General features: G+C 42.5%; 1 protein-coding gene across 3 annotated transcripts in view; it reads right to left on the minus strand.

The window, feature by feature from the left end:
* The window catches only part of Tnik (TRAF2 and NCK interacting kinase), a 412,408-nt gene that overhangs the window by 27,796 nt on the left and 371,512 nt on the right, over positions 1-13,100 (minus strand). For all 3 annotated transcript variants that reach the window (XM_052180712.1, XM_052180713.1, XM_052180711.1), the window contains one exon: positions 9,305-9,434. In XM_052180712.1, coding sequence (XP_052036672.1) covers positions 9,305-9,434 — 130 coding nt within the window. The remainder of the gene's footprint in view (positions 1-9,304; positions 9,435-13,100) is intronic.

Consider the following 13,100-nt stretch of genomic DNA (forward strand, 5'->3'; position numbering starts at 1 on the left):
CCATTGATGAGGTGATGGGTGAGAAGGGGGTTCTCACTCTTTGGCAGGTGTGAGTAGTGCTGACATAGGCGAGCAGACGGCACTTTGACATATTGATTTCATTCGCATTGGAGAGTCTCCCAGTAGTGGGGCTGCCAGATCACGTGGTAGTTCTATTTTTAACTATTAAATGATATCACATCAAGAATATGCAGAGTCCCTTTCTCCACACCCTTGCCATCACCTGCTACTTTTAGTCCTTTTTTATTATAGTCATTCTGATTTTGTTTTTGATTTTTATTTTGGTTTTGATTTATATCTCCTTGACAACTGATGATTTTGAAGTTTTCCATGTGTCCAGTAGCCATTTACATATGCTCTTTCACGAAATCCCTGTTGCTCATTTATACATTATTATTTTTTCTACTGAGGTTTCTGAGTTCTACTATATTCTAGACATCAGCACACTCGTGATTATTTCCCCTGTTCTATAGTTTATCTCCATTGCTCACCAAGCCCTTTGTTGTGCACAGCTTTGCCCATTCCATTGAGTATGTACCTGATTCACTGGGGATTCTTTAGGGCGGACTCAAGCAATGGTTTCACTCCTGTTTGCTTCCACACTCCCCTTGCCTCCTTTCCCTCTTCATCTCTTAGCTCAGCATTGCAGATTGCCTACTGCATACAGAACAGTTAGCTTAACACAGAACAGCCAGGAACGTGGCAGATATGTTCCCCACGCTCTGGGGTTGGTACTGGCAAAAGTGTATGCTGCTTCTTTGGTCCAGGGTGATGCTTAACATTCATCTTCAACCCGACTAGATTTGTAATCTCCTAGGAGACATCTTTGGGTGTGTATGTGAGAGGGTTTTTTCAGATACTTTTGACTGAGGAAGGAAAATCCACACTAAATGTGTCCTGGGTGGGTAATTTGAGAACTGGGGGGGAAAGAATGGGGAAAACTAATGAGTAACCTTAACACACACACACACACACACACACACACACACACACACACACACACGCACATGCACACGCACATGCACACACAAACACACACACATGGACAGATAGAGTTTCCCAACAGTGGACACCATGTAACCAACTACCACACCCACCTCCCACCAGGCCTTCCCTATGTCGAATGATACACTGTATTCCCTCATATTAGAAACCCTTCCTTTTCTAAGTCGTTTTGCTCAGATACACAGTCAGAGTGAAAAGAAAAGAAAGGACCATATTCAGCTTCCCCCAGACTCTGTCTTGAGTGTACAGTTTCTGGCCTGCACTTGTCTCTGCCTGGAAATGCAAGTAGCCACTTCTTTGGTGTATATGAGACAGAACATATCCCCAAGATCCCAAGGGTGTGTGTGATTCATACATAAGCAAGCTTGATAAATGTCTGCTAAGCTTAGTGTCATCTGTTTGCTGGACTACAAACTGTCCCAGTGAGGGTCCACTCCTCAATTCATTTTGTCGCAGCATTCACTGGGGGCTAGCATGGGTACATATTCTCTGCATCGAGCATTTCATCTTCTAAGTGACATTTAGGCAGCTCAGCTCTCTCCCATCCATCTTAGTGTCCCTGCTTTTTATATGTGCTAAACACATAAAACATATTTTTCCTCTTCCCTACTTCCACTCTGTACTGAGAAGCCTTTTGACATTTCCCCCCATTTTCCCCAGAGCATAAATCACACATTGTCACGTTCAAGTTTTTAAGTTTCTCTAGTGTCAGTGGCATTTTCTTCTAGGCCTTGAAACTGACAAAGATTCAGTGGTTATTAAAGAAAGACTTGAAGGGCTAGCTAGGGACATATCTCAGAGGTGGAAAAGCCTGAAGCAAGGATCCTTGAATCTACCCACTTCTGAGTCATCACCCCTTGGTTCCATCAACCAGCATCTTTTCATCAAATACCTCCTGTGCTCTAGGCTCTCTGCTGGGAACATAAAGGAAATTGAACAACACCCCTGCATTCCTGAATCTCATTAAGAGAATCCCAGGTTCTCTGGTTTTGATAACCTCACCATCCTCAGGAGGATGAGCACAAAAATGCTCTGTGTTTTAACATATGCCAGGTACTGCACTGAACACGCTCTACCACGTGCCATTGAGTCCTCATAGGAACACTGTGGGCCAGCTTCCACCAGCACCACCTTACAGAAGGAAGAAGTGCAGTGCAAGACAGCGAGTGACTCTTCTCAAGCGAGGCTCCAAGTCCTGGCTGTCTGGTGGTATACAACAGCTCTGGGGTGCACTGCTGTAATGAGAGCTACTGTCATAGGTTATTGGAACAGGAGAGGAAACCTGTAACAAGACGGATGCAATTCCCAAGAGAATTGACCATGTAGATTGGGAGATGGGGACCAACCTTTGCCAGTAGCCCAAGTGGATCGCTGTGAATGGAGCAGGAGGAGATGAGAATGCAGATGGGGAGGAAAGGGGTCTGTGGAGAGACAGGGAGGGCAGGAGGCAGGCAAAGCGGAGGGCAAAGTGTCCGTGGGAGCCACCAAAGCCCTTGTCTCTCTTTAGTTTCTGTGTCCACCCTTACACAGGTACCCCACTCACTGTGCCTTGAGCTCCTTCCATGAAATATGAATATAAATATCTTGTGAATTTCAACGCTTCTTTGTGTGTTATTTACAACTCCCCACTCCCCCCCACAAACTCTGTAAAAGTGTATCCTTTCTTTTTTATTTATAATAAAAAGCTTCATGGTACAAACTAGTGTTCTGACTCTATTGGAGAAGTGGGTGGATACTGGAGAGGAGCTTCTGGAAAACGCTGTTATCCTGTTGATCGCTGGGAAAAGCTTCTGGAGAGGAGAGCTGAGGTAGGAAGGAATAGAAGGGAGTAAGAAAAGCGAAATAGCATCTCCAGGAGCTGGCACACTGGAGACAAGTTGGTTGGTCAGTGCTGGCCAGTGTGGCCCACTCTAGTGGAGTTGAAAATGGTTCCATGGAGGTGTGAGATAAGACAGGGGGACACAGAAGGATAGCAGCAGGGAGAGCACCAGGGCACTAGGCATGGGACATATCGTAGGCAACATGGCCAGTAGAGTCTTTTTGAACTCTCCTTTCTATTCTCATAAGAATAAGCTGAGTGTCTGATGCCCATCCTGTGGAAGTGAATCCACAGTATGCTATAAACTAAATCTTATCACAACAAGATAAAATTTAAGTTTGTAAATTTTATTTTCTTTTACTCTAGTCTGCATTAATTTTTTTAAATATGTGTGTTTTGAATAGGTTTCTTTTTAAACCTCAGGGCTCATCTGATGGTTGATCTTAGGTCAACTGACCTAAGCCACCAGGTGCTTAGATTAAATAGTATTTCTAGGCATGTCTGTCACACTGTTTCTGAGCGTCAGGAAGGCGAACTTTCGAATTGGTGGAGTTGGTAGGAAGATTATCATTCCCGGGGGTAGCAGGAACCAAGAGGTCCAGACTAGAACAAAAGGCAGAAGAAGAAATGTTTAAAATAAATTTTGTGTGTGATATGTATGATTGTATTTGTGAGTGTGGGCCCACAAGCCAAGGAACGCCAGCTAGAGAGCTCAAAGAATAATCTTGGGTGTTGGTTCTCACCCTCTGACTTATTTAGACAATTTCTTGTTGGTTAGTGGTGTATAATCCAGGCTGGCTGAAGCACAGGCCTCTGGGGATTCTCCTGCTTCTGCTGTCATTTCACCATAGAAGCACGCTGGTTACATCTGCACACAATCAGTGCTGGCTTTACATGGGTTCTGGGGTTTCAAGCTCAGATTCTCATCCTTGTGTGGCAAATGTTTCTTATCCACCAAGCCATCCATGCAGCCCACAACTTGCCTAGTATCAGTCTTCCTCACTACTTAAGCTGAGACATCTTATCTTTACCCACTTCTGCACTGGGGATCATGCTATCACAGGTGCAGGGATCATTGGAATGCTAGTCTTCCATAATCACACAAACTACTTCCTTATACTCTGTCTCTATTTCTCCCCCATCACTCTCCTTTCTTCCCTGTCTTCTCTTTTCCCCTCCCCTCCCTTCTCTCTCCTCTCCTTCCCTTTCTATCTGAAGTATCTTGATTAATATCTTCATATTTTAAGACCCCCGCACATTGGAGCTGAAGAGATGGCTTAGGCAATAAGGTGATAAGGCCTTGTATTCCTGAAGGCCTGAGTTAAATTGCCTAGATTAATGTAATCCCAGAATTTGGGAAGCAGAGACCGGTGGACCACTGACTTCACTGGCCAGACAGTTTAGCTTACTTGGTAAGCCCCAGAGCAGTGAGAAGCCTTGTCTCTATAAAGAAACATGTTGTTGACACTTAGGAAAAGACCTCAAGATGGTCCCCTGGCCTCCTCATATATGCACACACATATGTTCACACATATACATGGACACGTACACATACACACACACACACACACACACACACATATATATATATGCATTATATACTGCATATACTTCATATACTGCATGTACATATAGATGCTAAATTCCTACATTTGGTAAAAGCTGAGTGTGGAAACTAAGACAAATGGTCCTCAACAGATCAATGTTAAATAAAACACAGGTGTCAATGATTTTGAAAGCGCTGGTGGTTGTGGCCATCAAATGCTGGGTGCTCTGAATAATACGGACTCATTTGGGTGTTGTTGCGAACAGAAATGATTATGTGGCTCTAAATGCCTCCCTGGAGTTACTGATTCTGTTGTAAAGACTGAAGGATGTTAGGAACTGGGTTGGTTCTATCTGGAGTCAAAGAGAAACTCACTCTAGACCACGTTCTCTTGTGTGGTAAGCTCTCCTGATAGAAACCCTCTGCCCCTGTATTAAAATAATCCATTCCTGGCACCAGAAGATTTATATGCAAGAGCCACACAATGCCAGCGCTGGTGGTCAAGCCCATTTTTCATCAAAGGCATATTGGGAAAGCATTCTTCTTTAAAGTCTACTTGAAAGATTTGATGGGCATAACATAAAATTCCCAGCAAGTTGCTGTCCGAGCTAGTTTTCTAGTTATAGCTGCACTGCCAATTTTACTTCAAAGGCCTTACTCATTTAGAAACCACGGTTTCTTTCTTCCTTACTACCATGAAAGGCCCTCTGCATTTTTGGAGAGCAAAGTCTGCAAATGAAGTTTCCTAGCTCTGTCCTGTTTGAAGCGAGAGGATGACCATTCTGTCTGTCTCTGCTTTAGAAGGAGGAGTGGGCTGTGGGCTGTGTAAGAAGTAAGGGAAGATTGGAGTTTAAGGTGATAATGAAATAAAAGAGTGAACTTTTTTAAAAATATACTTTTTAAAAAAGATTTATTTATTTATTTTATGTATATGAGTACACTGTAGCTGTCTTTGGACATTGGAAGAGAGCATCTGACCCTCTTACATATGGTTATGAGCCACTGTGTGGTGGCTGGGAATTCAACTCAGGACCTCTGGAAAAGCAGTCGCACTCTTAACCACTGAGTCATCTCTCTCCAGCCCAAATAGTGAACTTTTTTTTTTTTTTTTGTCTTTTTTTTTTATTTGATATAATTTATTTACATTTCAAATGATTTCCCCTTTTCTAGCACCCCCCCCCCTCCCCGAAAGTCCCGTAAGCCCCCTTCTCTTCCCCTGTCCTCCCTCCCACCCCTTCCCAGTTCCCCGTTCTGGTTTTGCCAAATACTGTTTCACTGAGTCTTTCCAGAACCAGGGACCACTCCTGCTTTCTTCTTGTATCTCATTTGATGTGTGGATTATGTTTTGGGTATTCCAGTTTTCTAGGTTAATAACCACTTATTAGTGAGTGCATACCATGATTCACCTTTTGAGTCTGGGTTACCTCACTTAGTATGATGTTCTCTAGCTCCATCCATTTGCCTAAGAATTTCATGAATTCATTGTTTCTAATGGCTGAATAGTACTCCATTGTGTAGATATACCACATTTTTTGTATCCACTCTTCTGTTGAGGGATACCTGGGTTCTTTCCAGCATCTGGCAATTATAAATAGGGCTGCTATGAACATAGTAGAGCATGTATCCTTATTACATGGTGGGGAATCCTCTGGGTATATGCCCAGGAGTGGTATAGCAGGATCTTCTGGAAGTGAGGTGCCCAGTTTTCGGAGGAACCGCCAGACTGCTTTCCAGAGTGGTTGTACCAATTTGCAACCCCACCAGCAGTGGAGGAGTGTTCCTCTTTCTCCGCACCCTCTCCAACACCTGCTGTCTCCTGAATTTTTAATCTTAGCCATTCTGACTGGTGTAAGGTGAAATCTCAGGGTTGTTTTGATTTGCATTTCCCTAATGACTAATGAAGTGGAGCATTTTTTAAGATGCTTCTCCGCCATCCGAAGTTCTTCAGGTGAGAATTCTTTGTTTAACTCTGTACCCCATTTTTTAATAGGGTTGTTCGGTTTTCTGGAGTCTAACTTCTTGAGTTCTTTATATATATTGGATATTAGCCCTCTATCTGATGTAGGATTGGTGAAGATCTTTTCCCAATTTGTTGGTTGCCGATCTGTCCTCTTGATGGTGTCCTTTGCCTTACAGAAACTCTGTAACCTTATGAGGTCCCATTTGTCAATTCTTGCTCTTAGAGCATACGCTATTGGTGTTCTGTTCAGAAACTTTCTCCCTGTACCGATGTCCTCAAGGGTCTTCCCCAGTTTCTTTTCTATTAGCTTCAGAGTGTCTGGCTTTATGTGGAGGTCCTTGATCCATTTGGATTTGAGCTTAGTACAAGGAGACAAGGATGGATCAATTCGCATTCTTCTGCATGCTGACCTCCAGTTGAACCAGCACCATTTGTTGAAAAGGCTATCTTTTTTCCATTGGATGTTTTCAGCCTCTTTGTCGAGGATCAAGTGGCCATAGGTGTGTGGGTTCATTTCTGGATCTTCAATCCTGTTCCATTGATCCTCCTGCCTGTCACTGTACCAATACCATGCAGTTTTTAACACTATTGCTCTGTAGTATTGCTTGAGGTCAGGGATACTGATTCCCCCAGATTTTCTTTTGTTGCTGAGAATAGTTTTAGCTATCCTGGGTTTTTTGTTGTTCCAGATGAATTTGATAATTGCTCTTTCTAACTCTGTGAAGAATTGAGTTGGGATTTTGATGGGTATTGCATTGAATCTGTATAGTGCTTTAGGCAAAATGGCCATTTTAACTATATTGATTCTACCGATCCATGAGCATGGGAGGTTTTCCCATTTTTTGAGGTCTTCTTCCATTTCCTTCTTCAGAGTCTTGAAGTTCTTGCCATACAGATCTTTCGCATGTTTGGTAAGAGTCACCCCAAGATACTTTATACTGTTTGTGGCTATTGTGAAGGGGGTCATTTCCCTAATTTCTTTCTCAGCCTGCTTATCCTTTGAGTATAGGAAGGCCACTGATTTGCTTGAGTTGATTTTGTAACCTGCCACTTTGCTGAAGTTGTTTATCAGCTGTAGGAGCTCTCTAGTGGAGTTCTTTGGGTCACTTAGGTAGACGATCATGTCGTCTGCAAATAGTGATAGTTTGACTTCCTCCTTTCCAATTTGTATCCCTTTGACCTCCTTATGTTGTCGAATTGCCCGAGCTAGTACCTCAAGTACAATATTGAAAAGATAAGGAGAAAGGGGGCAGCCTTGTCTGGTCCCTGATTTCAGTGGGATTGCTTCAAGTTTCTCTCCGTTTAGTTTGATGCTGGCTACCGGTTTGCTGTATATTGCTTTTACTATGTTTAGGTATGGGCCTTGAATTCCTGTTCTCTCCAAGACTTTAAGCATGAAAGGATGCTGAATTTTGTCAAATGCTTTTTCAGCATCCAATGAAATGACCATGTGGTTTTGTTCTTTGAGTTTGTTTATGTAGTGGATTGTATTGATGGATTTCCGTATATTGAACCAACCCTGCATTCCCGGGATAAAGCCTACTTGATCATGGTGGATGATCGTTTTGATGTGTTCTTGGATTCGGTTGGCAAGAATTTTGTTGAGTATTTTTGCATCGATGTTCATAAGGGAAATTTAAATAGTGAACTTTTATCAAACACTTATATTTACCATGTTCTCAACCATTTAATACAATACGCTATTATTTATGAAGGTGTGTGTGTGTGTGTGTGTGTGTGTGTGTGTGTGTGTGTGTGTATGTGAGTGCGTGTGTGTGCATGTATGTGTCTAAAACTGATGTAAGGTGCTGCCCTTCATTTCTCTCCCCTTTATTGGTTGTGGTAGGGTCTCCCCAGACCCAGAACCCACCAATTCTGGCCAGTCTAAGTAAGGAGCTTGCCCCAGGGAGTCCCTACCTCTGCCTCCAGAGTGCTGAGATTTCAAGTGGCGGCCCCACCTGCTCTGCTTTTTTGTGGGTTCTGGGGATCCAAATTCTTGTCTTCATACTCATGTGGCAAGCATTGTATCCATGCTGTGTTCCCTCAGGGGGAAGAGGTGCTGGGGCAAGGGCCTGCCTGGGCATCCCCTTCCCCCACACCGCCATGCCACACTCCCCTAACCCCCATTCTCTCTTCTTAAGCCCCCTTTCATTGGTGCATTGGCCTTTCAATGTTCCTAGACTTAATGAACAACAACAAGAACAACAACAACAAAAAAAAAACCTTCCCAAGGGCTAGAGAGAGACTCAGCGGTTAGGAGCACTGGCTGCTCTTCCAGAGGACTGTGGCTCCATAGCCAGAATCCACATGGTGGTTCACAAGAACCTGCAACTCCAGGCAGATTCAACACCCCCTTCTGGTCTCTGCAGACATTAGACATGCACCTGGTACACAGACATACATGTAGGCAAAACACCCATTATTTTCATCTTTAAACCTTGAGGATTTTTTAAAAAAAATTAATGTATTTAGTTATGTTCATGTGTATGGGTGTTTTGAGTCGTCATGTGCCTCCTAGTTGACATCTGTGTTTCTTTGTTCTCTAGCACAGTTTCTTGGAACTATTGAGCATGTTATATGAAATCCATAAGGATGAAAGCATTCATGGGGGAAGAGACTCGCAAAGCCACCCTTGCTATTAAGAAAGGCCATTCACTTCTGTTTTCCTGGTGTTGGGAACATCTGTGCTTTCCAGTTTTATGTCCTCAGGCTCAGATTTTATAATCAAATTTGCATAGCTCCTATTGAAGAAGGGGGAGGCTAATGCATAATTAAGTCACTCTGCAGAAACTTAGGAAGACCCAGAAGAGAAGATGGCAGACAATTAAAATCACTCATCCACTTAGACTCGCAAGTTCCTATCCTCCCGTTTAGCCCAGCATATAATATATGCATAAGCATCCTATGTAAAAGTTTGAATAGGGAAACCACTTAAGGAAGACACATCCTTTTGACAGCCGCAGCACCAACTTACCTCTCTGATCATCAAGGTTCCTTCTCTTGAAATGCTGCCACCAAAGGTGTCTGCATGCGAAGTTTCCAGTCCATGCGTCCCAACCATCCCCATGTTGTACTGCTCATTGTTTCCTGGAGCGCCAGTGGGTCTGATACAGGAAAGAACAGTCATCATGCCAATGTGCAGATGTAGGGAAATACCACTTCCTGTCCCTACTTCTTATTGCAGTAAATGCATGTGACAGAAAATTTGCCACTAATATTATCCGTGTGATTATTGCAGTGACTTTAAGGACATTCTATATTAATGCACCTAGACTGGGGTTTCCATTTCTGCAGCATCTTGAGCTATTTTCCACCCGGTTCTCAACTCAGACTCTGAGAGCTTCCTGATCTCCAAGAAAAAAAAATGGTGGAATCAGCAGAGACATGCCCCTCCTGTGCCCTACAACCTTCTTGACAAAGGAAACCTTGACCTGCCTTTTCTACCTGCTATTTCCTCTGCTTGGCTGTTGTCTGGCTCCTTCTCCTTCCTCTATTTTTATTCCAAGAGATAGATACTTTATCTAAGAAACTGTCTCAAGACCTGTCTATGCCCAGTCCCACCAGCCTTTCTTCTTTAACATTTCTTACTGCCATTTATAACTCTTTAAGATGTGTGTGTGTGTGGGGGGTCATATCATGTGTAAAGAGCTGAAATTGGGTTTTATCCTAAAGAAAGCCATCTACTTCCTTTGAGGCAAGGTCTCTTTTTCATCTGGAACTTACCAATTAGGCTAGGCTGGCTGAACAGTGAGCCTAGGGATCCTCCTGTCTCAGTTATCCCAGAAATGGAATTAAAGGCAGGAGTCACCAGTCACCATGTATGCCATTTTTACACAGGTTTTGAGAACTGAACTCAGGTCTTCATGTTTGCAAGCAAGCACTATACTGACTTAAGACATAGCTTTGATCCTGAGATTTTTCAATTCATTAGCCCATTGTCTCTTCCTTCTTTTCTTCTCCTTTGCTAGAACACATGCTTGTTTGTCCTTTTGCTTATCACTATACAGCCAGGACAGTGTCAACCTGATTTGCCATGCTCTGAGACCAAAGTCTGTGGTATCTTTAGCCAAAGGGTCTTGCCATTAAGTTCTGGTGGGCAACCAAGCAATGGCAATGTTTTTTTGGTGTTCATTTTTTGTTTTGTTTAGGTTTTGGGAGGGTTCTCTCATCAACAACTTGAAGGGTATCTCACTCCTGGGCTTTTAATTTGGAAACCTGTGGCTTCTGAGAAGAACATTAAAATTTATATGCAATATTCATCACTCTCCTCAAAATCTCCTTATTCAGCCTATACTATTGCATAGCTAGTCTACAACTTTTCTTCTGCTATGTTATGTATTTCCCAAAGACCAAAGATTGTTATATATTTCCCAAAGACCAAAGACAGCCTGAGGATGTAATGAAATTCACCGAATAACCAGCAGATTTATGCTGAAAGACATATGGAGAACTTTCAAGGGTCAGGTGAGTGCAGAGAGGTACTATGGGAAGTGTTGACAAGATGCTGTCACCACTGTGAGGCATAGATGGAACTTCTCCTGTGCCACGTGCCACTCAGAGAGAGTGCCAGTGTCTAACCAGGGGAAGACCATCACACTTGAGCTTTGTTCAGATGATCAACAATTAAGTATCCTGTGTCCCTTGCACCCCAACTCTCTGATTTACAAACTTGGAAGGTAGAGAACCTGTGGTTGTAGGAGTTCAAGATTTGTGGTTTTAACATCCTTTCCGCTGTTTTGGCAAATGATTATGTTTAAAATCCATTTAAAAACATGAAATGATATCAAGGAATTACTTATCTCTTAAAGAACATTGATTCCTTCAGTCCTTTGATTCTTTTCACGTACTTTTAAAATGGTCTGTGATTGCTGGGTGTGGAGGCTCATGCCTTTAATTCCAACACTTAGAGGTAAGAGGCTGATGGCCTCCCATGAGGTCAAGGTTAGGCTGATATTAAGATCCTGCCTCAAAAAGTAAAACAAAAAAAAGACACTGCCAGCTGACATGCCATGGAGGTGAGGGGACAATGTGAAATGGCTCCACCCCTAGAAGAGGAGCTACAGGCAATGACTACTGAGAGGGAGAATCAGCATTCCCCAGGGATGAATTGCCTAATTGGTTATCTAATACCAAGTGGTCAGCCGTAAAAACATCACACAAGCAACACTAAATAGACTCTGTACATTGCAGTTGTACATTTATTCACATATACATTTAGTAAGGAAAAGCATCCATGAATTTAAGATGGAATGGGGAGGGGCATGTGGGATGAGTGGATGGAAGAGAAAATGGTGTAATTATATTGTAATTAAAAATAAAATAATCACACAAACAAAAGCCAACCACTAGCACCACCAAAACCTAATGCTAGTCTGAGGATCTAATAAAATATTTACTCCAACGATCAACAGCTACACCTGACTAATGCTAGCAGGCAGACTGGGTTAGGGTAGTGCCTCAGTGGCAGAGAACTCTTCAAGTTCCGAGTTTGGTCCCCAGCAGTGGAAAGGGTTCCAAATGGAGAAGCAAAATGATGTGACTGAAAGCAGATCAGCAAACACACAGGAAAGCCTGGGTTTCAGCTTCCTAAAGGACTCAAAGAACCCACTTGTGTGGGGGGTGAGAATGGATGTGTTTGGGACAAAAGTCAAAGGCCAGCTTTCAATGTCACTGTTTCTGTCCCAGAAAGGAGTTGTTCATATTAAATTTATTTCCAAATGAGGGGAAGCCTTCGTTGTGATCAGTTCTGGCATACAAATAGATTGGTAAGTCAAGTGGTTCTTAAAACAAATGCTTCTTGGGTCACTTTTTTGGAACTTGACCCTATCTACATTGATTGTTCCTTTTCTTAAGGGATCTTAAATTCTGGTTTTTGAGAAATGGTGTGAACCCAAAAGATTAGTACATAAGTATTGATCAAGGCCTTATCAGACATTTTCTGTTCCTACTCTGGGCTTAGGCTGAGCTGGGGACCTCTACCAGGTTGGCAGTGCCAGATCACAGCTCCATTATCACAGAGAGTCTCACTTCTTTTTAAGATCATGATAATGTTCTGATTCTATCCAAATATTTACTTCAGAAAAAGTGTAAATGTGGATACACTTTCATTAATAAAAGATTTTTTAAAACCCACTTCCAGAAAGGAAAACCCTCCCTATATATTTAATTAATCCTTTTCCATTTTTGCACTTTTCTTTCTTTCTTTCTTTCTTTCTTTCTTTCTTTCTTTCTTTCTTTCTTTCTTTCTTTCTTTCTTTCTTTCTTTCTTTCTTTCTTTCTTTCCTTCCTTCCTTCTCTCTCTCTCTCTCTCTCTCTCTCTCTCTCTCTCTCTCTCTCTCTCTCTCTCTCTCTCCCCCCTCTCTCTCCCCTTTCTTCCTCCCTTTTTTTCTTTTTTTAATTAAAACAATTACCATTACAGAACACCTTTTGTCAACATCCTTTTTTAAATGCTTATGGAGTCACTTCTACCAAAACCAGATTTTCTGGGTCTGTTTTAAAGGTTTGCATTTGTCTGAGGTGAATTGATTTACAGATCCATGCCCCATCTCTGGCTTCCCTTTGCAAGTCTGCGCCTATTTCCTTCTTGGGCTCTTCTTAACTGCACTAGGTCTCTGAGGCTCTGCTCCATCTGCCTAATCTCCTGGCATGCTCTACTCTGTGGTCTTTATTATGTCCACCCATTTATCCTGTAATTATTGAAAAGCACAGCTAAGTTCTTTACTCAGTCACTTTTTATTAGACTTCCACTTGGATATTTGTCTTCCTGGATG

The sequence above is a fragment of the Apodemus sylvaticus genome, chromosome 4 (assembly GCF_947179515.1).
Source record: "Apodemus sylvaticus chromosome 4, mApoSyl1.1, whole genome shotgun sequence".
NCBI lineage: Eukaryota > Metazoa > Chordata > Mammalia > Rodentia > Muridae > Apodemus > Apodemus sylvaticus.